The sequence below is a fragment of the Photinus pyralis genome, unplaced genomic scaffold (genome assembly GCF_008802855.1).
Source record: "Photinus pyralis isolate 1611_PpyrPB1 unplaced genomic scaffold, Ppyr1.3 Ppyr1.4_LG3b, whole genome shotgun sequence".
In the NCBI taxonomy this organism is placed as follows: domain Eukaryota; kingdom Metazoa; phylum Arthropoda; class Insecta; order Coleoptera; family Lampyridae; genus Photinus; species Photinus pyralis.
This window is the reverse complement of record NW_022170510.1, coordinates 1,283,461-1,301,230: the sequence shown is the minus strand read 5'-3', so window position 1 is coordinate 1,301,230 and position 17,770 is coordinate 1,283,461. Positions and strand designations below refer to the sequence as shown.

At 37.8% G+C, this 17,770-nt stretch overlaps 3 protein-coding genes across 6 annotated transcripts in view; 1 reads left to right on the top strand and 2 right to left on the bottom strand.

The window, feature by feature from the left end:
• The window catches only part of LOC116166891 (synaptic vesicle glycoprotein 2B-like), a 35,530-nt gene extending 35,359 nt beyond the window's left edge, over positions 1-171 (bottom strand). Inside the window, exon 1 of one of the 2 annotated variants that reach the window (XM_031482084.1) lies at positions 28-171. In XM_031482084.1, the coding sequence (XP_031337944.1) occupies positions 28-115 (88 nt within the window). In that variant the 5' untranslated portion in view covers positions 116-171. Of the gene's footprint in view, positions 1-9 lie in introns of both variants that reach the window. The other variant, XM_031482087.1, reaches the window with a different exon arrangement.
• Positions 172-4,939: 4,768 nt separating this feature from the next.
• Positions 4,940-13,197, bottom strand: LOC116167086 (tetratricopeptide repeat protein 21B-like). Its single transcript, XM_031482325.1, has 8 exons — positions 12,927-13,197; positions 8,224-10,486; positions 6,761-7,183; positions 6,427-6,596; positions 6,236-6,340; positions 6,010-6,184; positions 5,747-5,968; positions 4,940-5,698 (listed from the first exon to the last, which is right to left on the bottom strand). Exons 2-8 carry the CDS (start codon positions 10,427-10,429, stop codon positions 5,040-5,042), a joined length of 3,960 nt encoding a protein of 1,319 aa, XP_031338185.1. The 5' UTR covers positions 10,430-10,486; positions 12,927-13,197; the 3' UTR covers positions 4,940-5,039.
• A 2,090-nt stretch (positions 13,198-15,287) lies between these two features.
• LOC116166873 (protein NATD1-like) lies at positions 15,288-17,045 on the top strand. Of its 3 annotated transcripts, none has more exons than XM_031482060.1 (3): positions 15,288-15,576; positions 15,693-15,885; positions 16,807-17,045. In XM_031482060.1, the coding sequence occupies exons 1-3, from the start codon at positions 15,554-15,556 to the stop codon at positions 16,915-16,917; spliced, it is 327 nt and encodes a 108-aa protein (XP_031337920.1). In that variant the 5' UTR covers positions 15,288-15,553; the 3' UTR covers positions 16,918-17,045. The 3 variants fall into 3 exon arrangements, with proteins under 3 accessions (XP_031337920.1, XP_031337919.1, XP_031337921.1); XM_031482059.1 differs by having other exon boundaries at positions 15,636-15,885; XM_031482061.1 differs by having other exon boundaries at positions 15,331-15,576; positions 15,705-15,885.
• Positions 17,046-17,770: the final 725 nt, after the last annotated feature.

The window sequence follows — 17,770 nt, the reverse complement described above, 5'->3', positions numbered from 1 at the left end:
TTTGCTTACATGCTTAAACTCACTGACCCTCTATATCTTCTTCATCTTCAAGCCAGTCTGATTCGATAATAACGTCACAATTTGCCCAGGACACAGATACGTTTTTAAGGTCCATGGTAAAACCACGTTCAACGCCATGCAAGGACTTACTAAAACTATCAACTTGCCAATTTTACATTAAATTTAGACACATCATGAAATAATTTCCAAATAGACATCTTCATCATGCAGATCTATTTCTGTGCAATACACGCAATAATGCTGGTATTCTATGACTTACAAGGGCTGAACAATTTAGGTAAAAAAGCATTTTTGTACTTAATAATATACTGGATAGATACCAATATTTATAGTTTGATACTAATGAATTAATTTATTTTTGTAGTGCCGATCACTGCCAAAACATTACACGAAAAGCTTGATAAGAAAACAATAACAATTTTAATTTTAGATTACAGGTGAAGCGTACCTATCACGTCATTAAGTGCCTTATAGTGTAGGTATGTCAATGATTATTAAGTAGTCTCAATTGCTATAGCTTTTTTCTTTGCGTCATTGAATCACTTTGCAATGACATTGGTGCTCCAATACCTCCGTAACTGTACAAAAAGGAGACACAAATTGCGGTGCTGAAATCAAAAGTTGCAGGCAAAATTGTAATCTTTTAGACCGGAATCCTATGTTTGAGTTTTTTTTCATACGGGGACTTCAGTTCGCCGGAAAGCGACGGCAATTAGGTATGTGGTCGATACGACTGCAAAATTCGGTTCGTGTGCGTGCACCCTTATTCTTTCGAATTCCTTAGTTTGTTTTATTATAATTATAGCGTAGGTAGTTTACTCATCACTTACCCTCACTTTACTTTGACTAAGGGTCGTGAGTGCTACCTTCTAATTACAAATACATTTGTAAAGAAAATTAAAAATTCGGTACGTTACATAAACTTTGGAACTTTTCGCACTATTATGACTGATTCTATTCGTGTATGAGCAGAGTGCTCCAAAGTCAATCTGGTATTTACTAACAAGATACTGATAATTATGCACAAAGTGTGTGTGAATAAAAATATGGACCTATCTTAAACTTCCGAATAAGTTTACTTTATCCAATATTCCACTCTAATATGACTTTTACGGGTTAGATTTTAACTAGTAAAGTGGAGTATAACTTGCTTTGTTTCCCTGCAAATTTGTATAGAAAATTTTACTTTACTTGCTTACTAGACCTATTCCGTATTTAACATTATTTTTTTATCCCTTAACTTAAATTGATTTGTTGGTTCCAAGTTCATACATATCCCCAAAATTACAAAGTTAAAAATTTTTAAATATTCATAACAAATAATAAATTTCTTCCATGGGGATCGCAGTTGGAAGCGTCCCCATTACACTTGCCGCATTGCCACGTTGTATAACAATACTGATTTTTTGTCTTAAATAACTAGTAGCTCGAGGTTCTCCAGTAATACTGGCAATACGTTTTCCTAAACACTCCACAAAATTACGAGCCTCTCTGCACCAAGGTCCCAAAGTCTCTACTGCGAAAGGTATAAAAATATGGTTCTGTTCTATAATTGAACAATATTTCCTTATTTTTATACCTGCCGCAGATTATTATTATATTGTAACGTAAATTTAATTACGTGATTTATTTATTTACAATTAACTATAACAATAAATTTATAACAGTGTTAAAATGGATTAATTTATAATAGTAATTATTGTTTTATCACTCACTATTTATAACATAACACACACGCATCGATGTTGAAACTGACTGGCAACGCAATTCGATTTGCTTATATACCAAACAACAATCTTTCTAAAATGTTCTCGAGTGCTCAAGAACACTTCCGAATGTTCTAGAAAACATATTTCCCGGAACGAATGCGTCCACATCCGCCTTAGTTTCTTATCGCTGACGTAATCTTTCATCGTGGCTCGAGGAATTACAAAAGTGAGCCAAAAATTAGATCCGTTTGAGTGCAAAATATCTCACTTGGAAGATGCCGATAAACGTAACCCTAGAAAAACGAGAGTGAAGCAGAGAAATTTGATTATCTTTGGGGAGGAAGCAACTAACTCAACTGAAGTAGATCAAATCGTACTAGATTTGGTTAGCATCGGAATGCGCACCAAATTTACTATACACGACATCGCCTTCCTAGAATCAGGATTATCCGCGATTATCGTCCTCTTGGTGTTAGTTATAATGGAAGAAGAATGAGATCTTTGTTAACAAAACGCATTGCAAATGGTCAAACATATTTATTTTCGAACATTTCCAGAAAACGGTGGAGTTAAAATGCAAAGAATTAACGCCACTGCTCTAGATTCGAAAAAAAGGAAAACGCGCAATAATTAAATACGATAAGTTCTGTCACTGCTTTTTTTAGCTTATCTTTTAAAGATAAAAATGTGATATTATCAGCGTTTAGATTTTGATAATGCGTGACGCAGTGGAGAGTCTGTGGAATCTCGATTGATAAATGTAGTAGGTCCTATACTATTAATCCAGTACAAACTACTTCGAGTAGATAAGACAAAAAGTACAGTAAGTATTCCTTGGTACAGATTTGAAAGATCTTCATTAATTCGCACACACGTTGGGTACCTTCGTATTTCTGCGAGAGCTTTGCACATAACATGTAGGTGCCTAGCACTGACTACTCAATTCAATTTAATTTTTCTTTTTTTTTAATTGCGTGCAATTTTTGTTCTAATTCAATTTGTTTACGGTAGCCGTCTAATCTTGAAAAATATAGATGTTGATGTTCTGGTTTCTTCGGCCCAAAGCTTACCGTCAGAAGGTCAATTCCCTGCTTTTGAGACAAGTCGCTTTTCGATCGGTTTTACAGGCAATACTATACCACAGATATACCTTGGCAAGTATATCTGATCTGACATGACTATACCTACCATCCTTTGCTTTTTGGGACATTTGTTTTTTGCATACTTCAATTCAAGTCAATTTTCTCATTCGACTTTGTTACCCCGTTTTGGATTCTACAAGAAAAGAGCGTTTCGCCCGATAGATCTAAGAGAAGTCGTTTTGGATAAATTTGAAAGGCATATATTATAGAATGTGTCTCTGGTTTTACCAAACCCCCCTCCGCTACATCGATGTCAACTGCTTCCTAGGCACCACAATCATCTCCGATCAGCTTCCATTGCTGGTTCGTACAAACTTCATCCCGCCCCCTATTCTTCCGCCCACTGTGATTTACAAACTTCTCCAGTCAACTGAGAAGCCTGGTCCAACGCATCACAGAAAACATTCTGCCACACCCCTTCCTCGAAACACCCCACGACAGTCGACACACTCACTAACCACCTCGACACTATCTCCGATGCAGTCTTCAGCGCCAGTTCAACATACTGATCGGCAACAGGAAAGTCCAACAAACCCACCTGACAGACCAAGGAGGCAATATAGTATCCACGGACAAAGATAAGGCAGATTTATTTGCCAGACACCTATACATCAAGAGACATTCCAGTCACTCGACCTTTCCAACTACGACCTCGAGTTTAAACTGGTGATTGAACATCTGCTAGATATTCCCTGAATTACCATGATAAAGATGGCAAAATTCCTGTTATCATGCCTCGTCCAATCAAACTACCAGAGTAAAAGTTGCCAGCCAACTATCCGATCCTTTCACACCCCTTTGCAGAGGTTCCCAAGGTTGACGTCTCTCACTCTAAACGTAGGATCCTACCATAGAGGAAGTATTTTCTCTATGCTCCTACCTACTTAACATCGTACGCTGAACGACACTCTCACACGATACACCGCTTGGACAAATCGTTGGAGAATCCAGTTAAACCCCGAGAAAACACAAACGCTATTCTTCAGACACTCCAATTACGGTAGAAACCCACGACAACAACACAAACACGTTCACCTACCCCTGAAAAATACGCCTCTGCTGTTCACCAACCAAATCAAGTAGGTAGGTACTTGAGAGTCCATTTCACAGGTAAATTGACACAACTGCAGAGCGCACTCCTGGGTCGCATCTACGGATGTAGCCCCAAAACTCTCCAAAAAGAAAAGTTATAAAATATTAAAAAAAACACGCTTACAAAACTTACCTACTTCAGACCACTTACCGATTACATAGCCCCCCGTATTTACTTCGCCCTCTCTTCTAATCAACATCAACTCGCCGCCTGTGATCGCAACATCCTACGCAAAATACACAGACTCGACCCATTCTACCACTACGATCTTACCATCCAACACGCAAACATAGAACCAATCACACTCAGACTCACATCCCTACAACAAAATTTGCCCACCGCAGGGTTCAAGGCGACACTCTACCCACCAAGAAATCCTACAGATCCCTTGCAAGAAATCCGCCACAGGAGGACCTCTTCTTCCCCGAAAACCCAAAAATAAATTCAAATTCTCTCCCATTCTCAGAATTCAACTACTCGAAGACCTACCCCAGGAATTCCTTGACAACGCCCCTTACACCATTCGTTAACGCAAAGTAAAAAAGTACAAATACTGCCTTCTATTTCTTTCTTTTCAGAGAAGGGCGCGCGAATCGGAATCCAACTGCATCCACCACCATCACCAATTCAACACCGACCGCGAACGGACCATGAACTCCACCCCTAAGACAACGACTCGCAACACAGTGCAACGCTGCTAATGCGCAGAAACTCAAAAGCAAAATACAAGCCGTGCGCTAGCAACCGCTGGGAAAACTTGTCCATTGATTCTTACTTCAATGGCGTTTAGTCCACTAACGCACTAGGCAGGCTGACTACGGTAGCCAAATTACAGCATCCATCCCACACATTACTTATTCAAACCCACCTCAAAGAGAATTCATGTGTGGGATTAGTTACCGCGTGCCCCTAGTGGGTTACTGGTCTATAGTATCATGCTCGTTATCATTACTATGGCACTGAAAACATTCAAGTAAACTGCGCAAATTTTATTGATTGATTTTATTAACATACTTGTGCACTTAAAAACAATTACCTAATGGACGGAATAAATAGCACTACAAAGTATCATTATTAAGTTCTCAAATGAGTCAAAGATTTGTCTAAAATGTCTTTCCGAATTCTTGGATAATCAGGATGAATCTTTAAAACTTGTTGTGAAGTGTCAATCGCTTCTGCGTAACGCTTTGACTTCATAAAATTAAAAGCCAACTTATAACCTATGGAAGGATTTGCTCTCCCAGAGTACTTCCACGCGTTATCGTAGTAATTACAAGCATCCTTATAAGATTGCTCCTTTTCTGCAATGAATCCTAAAAATTCATAAGCCTTTGTGCACGCTTTATTATGCTGCAAAGTTCTTTGCAACAAATCTTTGGCGGAGTCAAACTTGGACGCCTGAATGTAAAAATCCGCTAAAAGTAACCAACAGCGTTCCAAATATTCGGCATCCTCAAAATTCCACACTGACTTCACAACGCGCTTCAGTTGATTTTTGGCTCTTTGCGCCTGTTTCAGCATTGTGTGGGCTGTCGCCATGCCAAGTATAGGGCCAATCTCCTCTCTATATAAAATATCATTGGACGCCAAACTTGTAAAATCTTCCAAGGCCTTTTCTACATTTGCCTTTTCTTTAGTTGCTAATAACAAGAAATTCCCTAAAAGCCTATGTTTCAAATTTTCTTCGTCCAGCCCAGTATTTCGCTGCTTTAATTCTTTCAATAATCTCTCAGCTAAAAATAATAGCATTTAATACCCGCTTGTGCTCATTTAACACTTACCAGTTTTAAGAGCCATACTCCTGGAATCTCTATAGTCACTGTCATCAATGTCAAAAAACTGTTCTCCCAATATTTCGTCTTCCGGATTTAAACATATCTCAATCATGCTACATATTGCACGCTTACCCCACTCTGGATCGAGTCTGGCATTGTTAAAATTACGAAGTGCGGCATTAAGGTTTCCCGAATACCACTGATACATTGCAGTTGCAAAAGAAAAACCTAAAACGAAAGTTACACGTGAAAGATACGTGGGTAATCACCTGGATTTTTCACGGATTTATTCATTGCAGCTTCCGCTTGTTGTAGATAAGGAACGACTTCTTCAAGTTCTCCAGTACGTCGCATTACCTCGATGAATCGTACCAACGCCTTCCAGTTTGTTGGCTGTTTACTGAGTAAATGTGTAAAATGGAAAGACGACATATCAAAATCGATCTACAGTAATATTCATATGTTAAGTTCATAATAAGTGAAAACAATCTGCACCTTTCGGAAGGCAATATCTGCTAACATCACGGATGCTTCTTCATTGTCAGGATCAAGTTTGGATATCATCGCACAGGTTTGCTGGCAGAGTTCCAAGTTATTAATCTAAAAAACCTTTAGAATAGTTTTGTCTGTCAGTTGACTGTCACAGTGTGGACAAATAAAGGACTACATATTTTCCAATTACATACCTGAATATACAACTGTGCCAAAGATTGTAAAATAGATAAATCATTTGGAAAAATTGAGATTGCTTCTTTTAACAATGCGATTCCTCCCTCATTATCTTTTAAGTTAACTGATATTTCTGATAGTTGCATACAAATGTCTTTTAGAACATTCTGTTCTCCGTGGGCAACATCTACAAAAAATATTTTAGTCCAAAATCAAAAAATGACTCTCCGAAATAAAATTTATGTGATGATAGGTGATATTGTACGATAGTGTTGGTATTTTTAAAAATGTAAAAAGTTTACACAGATCCAAAGGGTCCACACACTTTTAATTTCAATCGCGCCAACTTACCAATGTGATCCAGAGACATTCGTTTCAAAACACGACTTTGATAATCCTTCGCATTCCTCAACATTTTTTGGGCGCCTAACAGATTCCCCTTTTTTCTATATATTTCTGATAACATCACGAGTAGCTTAGCTTTATATTGTAACGTAGATAAATCTTCTTCCAATTTAGTGTCTTCTTTTTCAAATTCTGCAGTTATAAACATTTCTGCATTGTCATTATTGTTTGGTAACCTCATATATAAATCTGCTAACTGTAACTTTAATTCCATATCATCGGTGAGCTTTATAGCCTCCTGATAGTAAGACACGGCCTTTGCAAAATAATGAGTCTCTACAAACGCTTTACCCATTTTAGAACACAAGGCGGGATCAGTTGGATTCATTCTAACGGCTTTTTCGTATGTTTCCAAAGCTTTATCAACCTCTGAAATCATAATTGTTCAATGTTAAAATTTGCTTGCGACTGTAAAGTTAACAGTTTTTATAAAAATCAAAAACAATATCGGTCCAAATAAAGATCCATGTGGAAAATTCGCTATTGTAAAAACATATTATTTCATCATTGTTGCCATATTGTTTGAATTGTTTACCTATTCACTTCTAAAATGTTATATATTTAAAAAAACAGGGCTACTAATTTTTTATTATTTCGTTCGGTTTTATTTCCACACATAGATAAATAACCACAAGCAACAACAGCCTAGTCTACATGACGCTGGTGCGTTTTTTTCCAATGATTCTAGACACACCCTTGGGATTTGGCGCAATGCCCGCTTGATCCGAGGTTTTATCCTCGAACCGGGATTCCAAAGCTTCGCCTTCTGTGCGCCAGTCCTATTCTTCTTGCGAATATGAGCTGGCCCACCACCAGGTCTCCTCTTTCGACGAGCGTGCCAGCCCTACTTTCGTGCACGTTCGCTATGAAGCGGTATGTGTCTAAATTTCCTAAATTCAAAAAAAATTTTTTGAAACGATAAAGTGGCCACCTGTTTGATTTCTCTGAAAACAACATTTGTTACATCCGTAACGAAACAGAATATAAAGTACGCTTACTTTCTGTGGTCATCACGCGTAACGCTCGGCAGCCAAAGACGAGTTCGGCCCGCTCACATGGCTCACAATCAACGAAGCACCCGTTTGGTACAAGGAATTATACCGGTTTTAATGACCACCTGGTATATGGATCAGTAATAGGGCGCTTCGTTACTAAGAAACTTTGTAGCTTGAAGGTTTAATTTTTCTAGGAGTTGGAAATAAAAGGTGAAAGTAATTGGTCTGTACCAAAATACAGCTCTGTTGGAATTGCTATTTGAAATGTCTATTTTGACCATACATGGGATTCCCCCAATGAATCCAATGTGACAATGAAAACTAGATTTTTTATTTAAACAAAAAAATAAAATAAGAAATATAAACATTTGTTAATTATGAAACAAGTAAATAAATAAGACGTTTAATACTTACCTAAGACATGTAAATAAGCATCTGCCAAAAGGATGCAGCTTTCAGGTCCACGATCCACTTCGACCATATCTAAATAGCACTGTAAGTATGCCTTAGTATCTTTACGATATTCCAAAAGAATATTCGCCAATTTTTGCTTCGCCTGTAAATAATACGACTCGTTCCGTTTAACTCTAGTCAGCATATCGATTGCATGTTGAATTTCGTGCTTCTCAATGGCCTGATCTGCATTTAAAATAACAATGCGTGCCTCTTCAGATGTGCCTCGAAACTCGTCCACTGCAGACTCAGTGAGCTTAGTCGCTTCATGTAATTGACCGGCTTGCATATGGGAATCGATCAGTTCCAAGTAAATGGTCGCTTTGTCATAGAGTGAAAGGGAAGAAGCAGTTGATAGGATACTAGGTTGGGAATTTGAAAGCTCTAAGGCAACTTTAAAGCATTTGATAGCTTCATCTTGGTTGTTACGATTTTTTTCTATTATGCCCATGATAAAATGATAGAGAGGGTTCTCTCGTACCGCGAAGTTATGACTAAGTCCTAATTCTAAACTTTGTGACGCTCTTTCAAATTGGCCAATATACAACTGTATTTGGGCCATGAGTAAGTAACAGTTTGTAAAATTGGAATTCGGATTCTGTAAAATTTGCTCCAAGTTGGCTTTAGCCTTTGTGGCGTCCCCATTTAAAAACTGTACGGTTGATAGCAAATACTTAGTCTCTTGGATGGACGGACATGCCTTTACAATGACATTCAAAACAGTTTCCACCTTTTTTGCAATAGGGCCTGGTTTCTGTAAATGCTTCTCTTTTGTAATTAATGCAGGCGCTTGTGGCAAGTGTAACAGCAATTCTTTACACACTTGCAACATAAAGTCTGCATCTAAAGTCAGTAGATACTCTGTACCGTACGGCAGCCTACCAAGAAAATGTAAGTGCTGTTCGCATATTTCGCACAAACTTTGCAAAGACGATTCCCGTGTTGATATTTTCGCTTTTAAAAATAGCAACTTTGGGTACTGAGATGATTCATCAAGTTCAACTAAAAAATTCACTTGGTGTTTAACATGCTCATTTGGTCCATACTCGAGCAGCTCACAAAATGACATTCCTATCAAAACCTGCAAATCCGAATCATCTAATTTCATTGCAGACTTATACAGTCTAACTGCATCACTTAAATTGCCCAAAAGCATGGAATGGTATGCCAATTCGGCCATATAATTTACATTATTTATGGAGATTTCTAGTGCCTTCTCAACCATTTTGTATGTTTCAGAAAGGACCAAGTGATTCCTTTCGCAAACTCTAGAAAATAATTGTGCATTCTCCACTAGTAGATCTCCATTGAGAGGCTCAATCTTATATAATCTTTCGCGGCACTGTTGTATGTAATTTGAGGCTTCTTCGTATTTCCCATCATTGCAAATTAGCATTAAAACTTTTATTCTCAATACGTCTACGTTATCTGGTTCTGAAATTGATATGCGTTTAATTACGTCTACGCACTGATCCCAATTTTGTAAGGCAAAATTTAATTTCATCTTGAGTAGTAAGGCCAGAGGTGTCGATGGAAATCGAACAACCACCTTGTTTAATACTGCTACAGCTTCGTCATAATTTTGCTCGTGCATGTAACTTTCAACAATTCCCAATGAGCTACTGAAATTTTTACCATTGTCTTTCAGTGACATTTCAAACACTTGTGATGTTTGGAACTCAGAGAGCGGATTTGTTTTAAGTAAATACAGCTGAATCCATCCCTGAAGTGCCAACAGTTCAGCATTGGACGGTTCAATAACTAAAGCACTCAGAATGTACTCATGGGCATCTTCGTACCGTTTAAATGCAAACAACACAAACGCCACATAATACAAATCAATAAAGGTTGCCGAAACTTTGTAATCTTGTACGCGCTTTTGTAATTTGACGTATTTATCGTTCGATGTCGCTCCAGTCAATTTATAGACCTGCATGTACGCATGAACCACTGATAAGCGAAAGTCGTTCTCTGATTTTAAGCAGTCCAGTTCTCGAACGCTCTGTTCAAATTGCTGGCATAGCATTAAAGCTACGCAATTATAAAAATTGAAAGCTACATCACCCCTAAATTTGGCAATCCCGTCTTGGCAGGCGCCTAACATGCAATTGTAATATTTCTCTCTGCAGTAATAAAAAATGAGAGCTTTTAAATCTTGCTCGTCCATTATTTGGTCCCACTTGCTAGATGCACTTGTACTGTGATCAGTTAGGGCGAGTGTAGTCTGAAACAAAAGAATTATTTATTTAAAGAGAATTCGTACAGTACAATTCCCCTATCTAGCGCCTTATATTTCGTAAACTAGACATTTGGAGGAAATAGTTTCTATATACCTACATTATTAAAGAGCATTAGATTTGTAACAATTTAAGTATAACTGCAGCAGCAAGAGTCATTTCGATTCAATATAGGGTGGTCAAACCATAACATTTGGAATATGCATTACTTGAAATGCAAATCTGAGGGATGGGACGGTAGGATAGCACATATACACCCGTGCTATTGCTCATATTATGATATTATGACATACATAGCACATTCGTACAGTCCCCAATGTCAAGGTTATTTGATTTCAAAGGTTACCTGGTAACTATGTGGGCGGAAACGGGAGGGACGGAATGTATACGTCATCGAGAATACCGACATTGACGTTCAACGTTGTTTGTAGTCGAGCGGGTGCTTATTTTTCTTGAGTTTATTTGTTTAAAATTTGTTGAATTTTGAATTGCATAAGGACATATATTAGCTGTAGATACCTGTTTGGTGCAATATAAGGACATTTAGTTTGTGAATTTTGTGGGTTTTCATAGCCGTGATTGAAAGGTTAGTTCATCAATTATATGCACTTTTGTATGTTATAATTACGTATTTTTTAGATGAGTGGCGGTAACACTAATATTCCTCATCCTGGTGTAAATAAAATCTCGTTTTTTACGTTTCCCAAAGACCCTACCGTTCTTAAAGAATGGGTAAGAAAATGTTTCACATCCGGCAGCAAACTAAAACGTGCTGCGCCCTCGTTGGTCAAAACGGCCAACCGATGAAAGCGTAGCGTCCCTGGCCGCAAACGTTTAAAAGCAGAGCCACGAACTCTGCAAAGTGCAACGCAATTCCTGCTTCGACTGCACTTCAAGAAACAAAAAGCTCTCCAACTGCAGTACCAGGTCGCCTTGCCAGCTCGACCTCGCGCCACACTCCATCAGTCAGAAGACATGCATCAGGGCTCACCCCAACGACAGAGCTCGCCGTTTGCACCTCGGTTACCACTTTGTACATACTATAAATATACATATTCCATAAAACGCAACAGCATTTTATTTGGCGTCATCCGCTAAAGAATGTTTAGAGTTTTAATTCCCAAAGCCTAGGTATTAATACATAGGGGTGGTTCCTATTTTGTAAATCGCGGAATTTTATCCATTTCTACCTCTAAAATTAATTTGATTACATTTTCACAAGTCCTCGTGCAATGTAAAATAGCTTACGCACCACACTCATTTTTTCAATACTTTGATTGCTTTCAAAGGTGGAAGTCCATAAACTTCCAAGATTTCCAATATAAGATCCACTCTTATATACATATACCCATATAAATCCAAAAATATACTGCAAAAACTAAATTTTTAACCCCTTTTAGTAGCATTGTAACCTATGAGCAATTTTAAATGTGTGTTCTGGATGACGTTTTCCCGCCTTCAAAATGCAAGCATCCTATTGGTTTAGAGTTACCAGACAACCTTTCTAATAAAACAACCTTGCCCCAATGTAATATCCCACACTGAGCAACTGTTATAGGAATCAGTAACGGCTTATCTACATTTTTAAATTCTTTCAATGAAGCAATAATATACTTTTTTAACAAAATAAAATACAAGTTATTAGAAGCTAACAACAATAATTTTTAAATGAAACAAAAATTTGGTCTTTTAGTAAAATAAAATGTTTAGGGAACTAGGTATTTACTTTTCAGGTCTTCGGTATTTATTCGTCTTTCCAATAGCCTTCCTTACTTAAAAGAAATTTATAAAAATCTACACAATTATAATGTTTGAAATTGTTCTTTATTTGTATCAGTGACGAGACTGTTTCAATATTCAATCAATTCCTTTATTTTATTCTTGTGCCACTAGTGAAAATATTCTTTCAGCATTGTCATTATGAGCAGGAAAGCAAAAAAAGTACCAAGTACGCAATTTTCATTCTTCTCCGAGTACCTATAAATGAAATGAGCATTCGGTGTTTTAAAAAATTGTTACCAAAAGCTGATTTGCGCTTGAAAGTTTATCTTGTTGGCTTAAATTTTGACAGAAAGATTTTTAATTCACCCACTCAGTAGCTCAAAACCCGGACTGCCATTGAAAACCCGCCAGGACGCGCCCTAAACTAGGACAAATCTGGGGAAATCTGGACGGATGGCAACCCTATCTATACAGCATGTTTGAAAAAACAATGTGCACCCACTCATATATGTGCTTATGTTCATATTGAAATAGTTTTCCGAGTGACAATGCACCCTATTTTAAATCCATCAAACTGCATATATAAAGCACACGGCCGAGTATTATGGAAACACAAATTGTTTATTATTTAAGTGCTTTTCAAACGTTCTTGGTTTTAACAACTAAAATAAAACTCACGATAGTCATACCTAGTTACCTACTTACTTTGATTATAGCTGAGTACTGATAGATTTTTGCCTCGGAAGGGTATTGTTAACCACTGTCTGCTAGAACTTCCGCTAACTCCACATAGCTAAAAACACATGCATCAAACACATATTGCAAAAGTTAGAATTGCACCAGATAGAAACGATTCTATGTAAAACAATTATTCTTACACTGTAGGATTCACTTATTTTTAAACGTAACATGAACAAACGTAACGATGGTAACGAAATGTATACAAAACAACAAAACTTAGGTTATGTTTATAATTGTCAATCCTTAAACCACAGATGCCAGTTTTTAATTTCTATAAATGTCATATAAGGTGCTTACAAAACAGATTAACATCGCTATAGTGCCGGAACAGCACAGCACAACCAGTTTGTGTTTGACATGTATCGGGAATAAGTTTACTGTTTAAAATTCCATATTAGGCTGCAGCAGCATACCATCAACAGTTCCCTTCGTAAATGCTTATTTTTTGCAGCATGTGTTCCACTTTTGAGTACAGTTTGAAAATTGGCATACGCTCGTTGGCCCGTCCTCTTAATGCCCCCTCTTCCTCTCCTGGGCAAAGAGCATTGTGCCAATTTTCATAGCTTACTCAAAAGCGCGAACCTTTTTCCAAATCTCCCAGATTAAGGAACACTCACGGGGAAGCGCGAAGCATGGTTCAGCTGTACTTACGTTCTTACCGTCCTTTTGTCTTAAAAAAATAACGGTTTTTATATATTCTTCACAATTCTACCACCTAACCCCACTCTCTGACATTACTGTATATTCGGCTTCCAGTACCTCCCCCAATCTCAATGGCAATTCCATCTATGACACAATCCACGTATACCTATCTGAATTCCTAATATGAAAGTGGTATAGGAATTGTCCTTTTTCCCCATATCTTGTCAGAAACTGATAAGTGATCTGAAGTCTGGAATGAACCGTTTTGTCCATAATTGTCTACGCTTCGACCCTCACTGTAGCAATTATATGCCCTGATAGCGCCCCCTCCAATGGCACCATTTTAAAAGGGATAGCAAGCAAGCCGTCATATCTCGGTCTATTTTCCATTTGACTGCCTCCAGGCCCTATACCCCACCTGCGTAATATACTTATACACTTGATAGCACTTGCTAAAACCTTTATTTTTGAAGCTGTAGCTGGGTTTGTGCATAAATGGTTAGGCTCATAGTGTCATGTAAGTCATCCTCCTCCTACCGCGGTGCGTGCAATGAAGAGCGCGTTTTGTTTTCTCAGGTACTTAGAGCAACTAGCAACTTAAGAGCCCTGCAGTTATCAAGGTCCACCAACGCTAACTATCTGGAATCCTTCTTGAAATGCTAACCGCAGGTAGCATTCCGTCCACAGATGGGGATCGATCCCTATGGAACTCTCGCAATACACCCGAAGTCATACTTCCTCCCGTTTAGTTTTACTATAGACAGTCATGAATAATTCATACCAAATAATCGAGGCCAGTCCTTCTTTCTAAGCGCGTTGATAGTGTCGGATCTACCCTCAAAGTTGAAGACGCTCTGTACAGCTATAGACCCCATGACGTATTTTTCTGGTCCTCTACGTCCCGCTGATGTTTACTCTTTCTGGATAGTGGCAAATTATCGGATTTATGGCTTAGTGGTAGAGCATTGGGTTATAAATCCGGAGGTCGGGTGTTCGAACCTGGGTTGAGGTGAATTTTTCATCTGTGGCGGAGATGGAAATTACCTTAGACCAGTTCCGAGCATTCTATCGGCTACTCCGAATTGGGTTTTCCTGCAGTTTTCCTAATTCGTAAGGTAAATACCGGAGTAGTATAGACCAACTTAAGACCTTCTGCAGAGGCACCTCTAAATAGCATTATGCGGGTCACTCTGTAATTGGGCGCACGCCTGTTGAGGGCCCAAAACAAGAGAGGGATAATAATAAATAATAATAATAAATAAATAATAAATATCCTAAGGGTTTGCATTTCGGATCTTCCTCTGACAAATCTGCGCTCGTTAGGAGACACACGTTACTATCTCGAGGTAGAATTAGCCCTCAGTTCACTCGAATCTATCGTATACACATTACAACCACCTGTGTCGTTTTAGCTTTACTGTTAGTATACAGGGCATTTTTCTTAAATGTATATTAAATTCTTGAAGGGAGAAAGAATTTCAAAAACAACTCTCGATTGTAGTAATGTTGGTTGCCTATAGCCATCCATTCCATGCATTGGTATGGTTTTTTGTAAGTATACATAGCTTATACCATTGAATTTATAAATTCAATGCTTATATACGTATGTAAATGTACACATTTAAATTTCTCTGATGAGGTTTTCTTACATTTTGAAAAGGATCCATGCACTGAGTCACATCTTTACATATGCTGCCGGACCTTGATTCACTGCCAAGTGCCAGCAGAGCCACCTTTTGACCTTTGACTCCGATGACTCGTGACCGGATGTTTTGGAATGCCATACCACATACTACTGTTCTCCACCAGCTGTTCTCCTTCTCTTTACATTACTGCCGAGTACGCTGTACGGTACAGCACATTTACTTTGCTAAAAAGAAATAAGCGATAGTCCCCTAATCCTAATGTAGCACATAGATACATCAGTTCAGACACAAACTATATTCAAAATGTCTAAGCCCTACTTCACAAGGTAGGTAGGTACCTACCATTGTAGCCCATGGTTCAATAATTTTTATGTGCTGTTATCAGGTATTTTACATATTTCAATAACCCATTACGATTGGTAGGATCAACAAAAATATTTAGGAGTTTTTCTAGATCTCAATCGAAAATCAATGAGTTGCAAGATCAACCTGAACGAAAAATCTTAAGCTTACAATTGGATGAAAGAAACATAGCAACAGTTCAATATGAAAGGAATGGTGATACCGTTGACCTGATACATTCAGAAATTCCTTCTGAATTACAAGGAAAAGGATACGGCCACATATTAGCACAGGTTACTACCCTTTGATATTTAGTACACAATGGCTTAATATCAATGGCATGGTAATCATTGTCTCAATAATCGTTGCCATGGATTTTAAGCTGCACTTAAATTTGTCGGTGCAAACAGCCATAAGGTGCTTGAAGCACGCATTAGGAGTGACAATTGCACATCCCTAGACAAAGCATATAGGTATCTACAATCACATTTTAGATACATTATACTGTGATACAATGTATTGTATAGTCACTGCTAGTAAATATTATTGAAATACAATTGTCAGGCTAAAGTATTGACAAAGCTAGCACCTACATATTGGCGTCCTTACTATAGTGATGTAGTAGAGGGCTATTAATTTTATCAGTAATTTTGCATTCTATAACATTAACAACAAAATTTAATTATAACTTCTTATGTTTGCTCGTCTGTTTGTTTTAAAATTGTAAAAATTCATGTATTAGACTGCTTCTATTCATTTACGAGGATAGCACCAAAAATTCCCTGCCTGAGCTGGGGCTGTCAGGTTCTTGAAAACAAAAAGCGGGACGCATAAAAAACGTCGAGGGGGGGGAGGGTCCGAATGTCCTGACAGATCCAAAAATCGCAGCCATCCAAAACTCCAGAACACAACATTTCAAGTTTGGTTGCATACCTACACTACACTTATTAGCCTTGGAAAAACAAAACATGAACATGTCAATTAGTTTACTTATAATTGTCGCTCTTAACACCATGTCATAAATCACAAAAATGAAGTACCTAGCTTGGGAAGAACAGGAAGAACACATTTTGAGGACAGCGAAAGAATGTTTTTTAGGGGTATTCAATTGTTGTTAATGGTATATGATGTAATAAATGTATGTTGGAGCAAACTAGGTATATTGGAAAATATGTACACGTTTTAATTGTAGTAATTATTTCTTTTAATTTTAGAAAACATTTGACTACATTGTTGAAAACAATCTTCGAATGAAAATAACTTGCGAATTTTTGCAAAAGGTCTTTGAGAAGAATAAGAGCAAGTATGGAAAATATGTGGCTTAATCCTCATCCTTATAGTTACTATTTACTAAGCTAAGCTAAAGTGTTGGTATGTCCTGTTTGCTCACATATTTGTAATTTATTATTTTCCATGATTTAAGTTATAAATAAATAAATTTGGTACTATTTTATTTTCGCTTTTGTTGCTGATGCAGATGACTCACAATCTCCAAAATCAAACCTATAGCTGTAGTGACTTTTGGCCTTAGACCATATAGTACATGGACTGCTATTATCCCTAGGCTTTCAATACAAAATGGGTGGTCACGGATAGAGGGCACTGCAGTCGTGGGTATGTGAATCTCAGGGTAAACTAGTCGTATGAACACCACTCGGATCGCGTAAAGAGTAGCTTTTATGGGAACCGCGTAGTACGGGAAGCTTTAAATACTCTTGATTATCTTCTATACGTCCACAAATACGGATAGGTTTGCTTTTTTGGCATATCTAGGCGATTAATTAATTGACGTTTGTTAATTTATAGGTTGACAGTCTCAAATCGTGTCTAATCGCACAACTTCGGCCAGACTCGTTTACCCTGAAACTCACATTCCCAGGCGATGTCCTTGACCATATTTTCGTTACAATTAGCAGTCCATGTACTATATGGTCTAAGCTTTTGTCACCCAATATCCATGATCCTTTTGTTTTGAACTTATAAATAGTACCTACTAAATATTACTGGACTGTAATCCAGGGCAAGGGCGTAGGTAACCAGGATTTTATTTGGGGCGGGGGGTGCTGAACCAGAGGGAAAGGCTTAAGATTGGTAAAATTTGAATTTAGTTCCTACACTGATACATCCGTAGACCTATGGGTGTATAAGTGTAGGAACTAACCTCGCTAACTCGTTCGA

Bases quoted from the DNA above. Each gene is read 5' to 3' on its own strand.
- LOC116166873 (XM_031482059.1), top strand. From the start codon at position 15,554: ATGTCTAAGCCCTACTTCACAAG. The intron at 15,577-15,635 runs GTAGGTAGGTAC...TGCTGTTATCAG, and splicing joins TCTAAGCCCTACTTCACAAG to GTATTTTACATATTTCAATA. The intron at 15,886-16,806 runs GTTACTACCCTT...TTTTAATTTTAG, and splicing joins ACGGCCACATATTAGCACAG to AAAACATTTGACTACATTGT.
- LOC116167086 (XM_031482325.1), bottom strand. From the start codon at position 10,429: ATGGACGAGCAAGATTTAAAAGCTCTCATTTTTTATTACTGCAGAGAG. The intron at 7,184-8,223 runs GTAAGTATTAAA...TTATGATTTCAG, and splicing joins TGCTTATTTACATGTCTTAG to AGGTTGATAAAGCTTTGGAA. The intron at 6,185-6,235 runs GTGCAGATTGTT...ATATTACTGTAG, and splicing joins CAGATATTGCCTTCCGAAAG to ATCGATTTTGATATGTCGTC.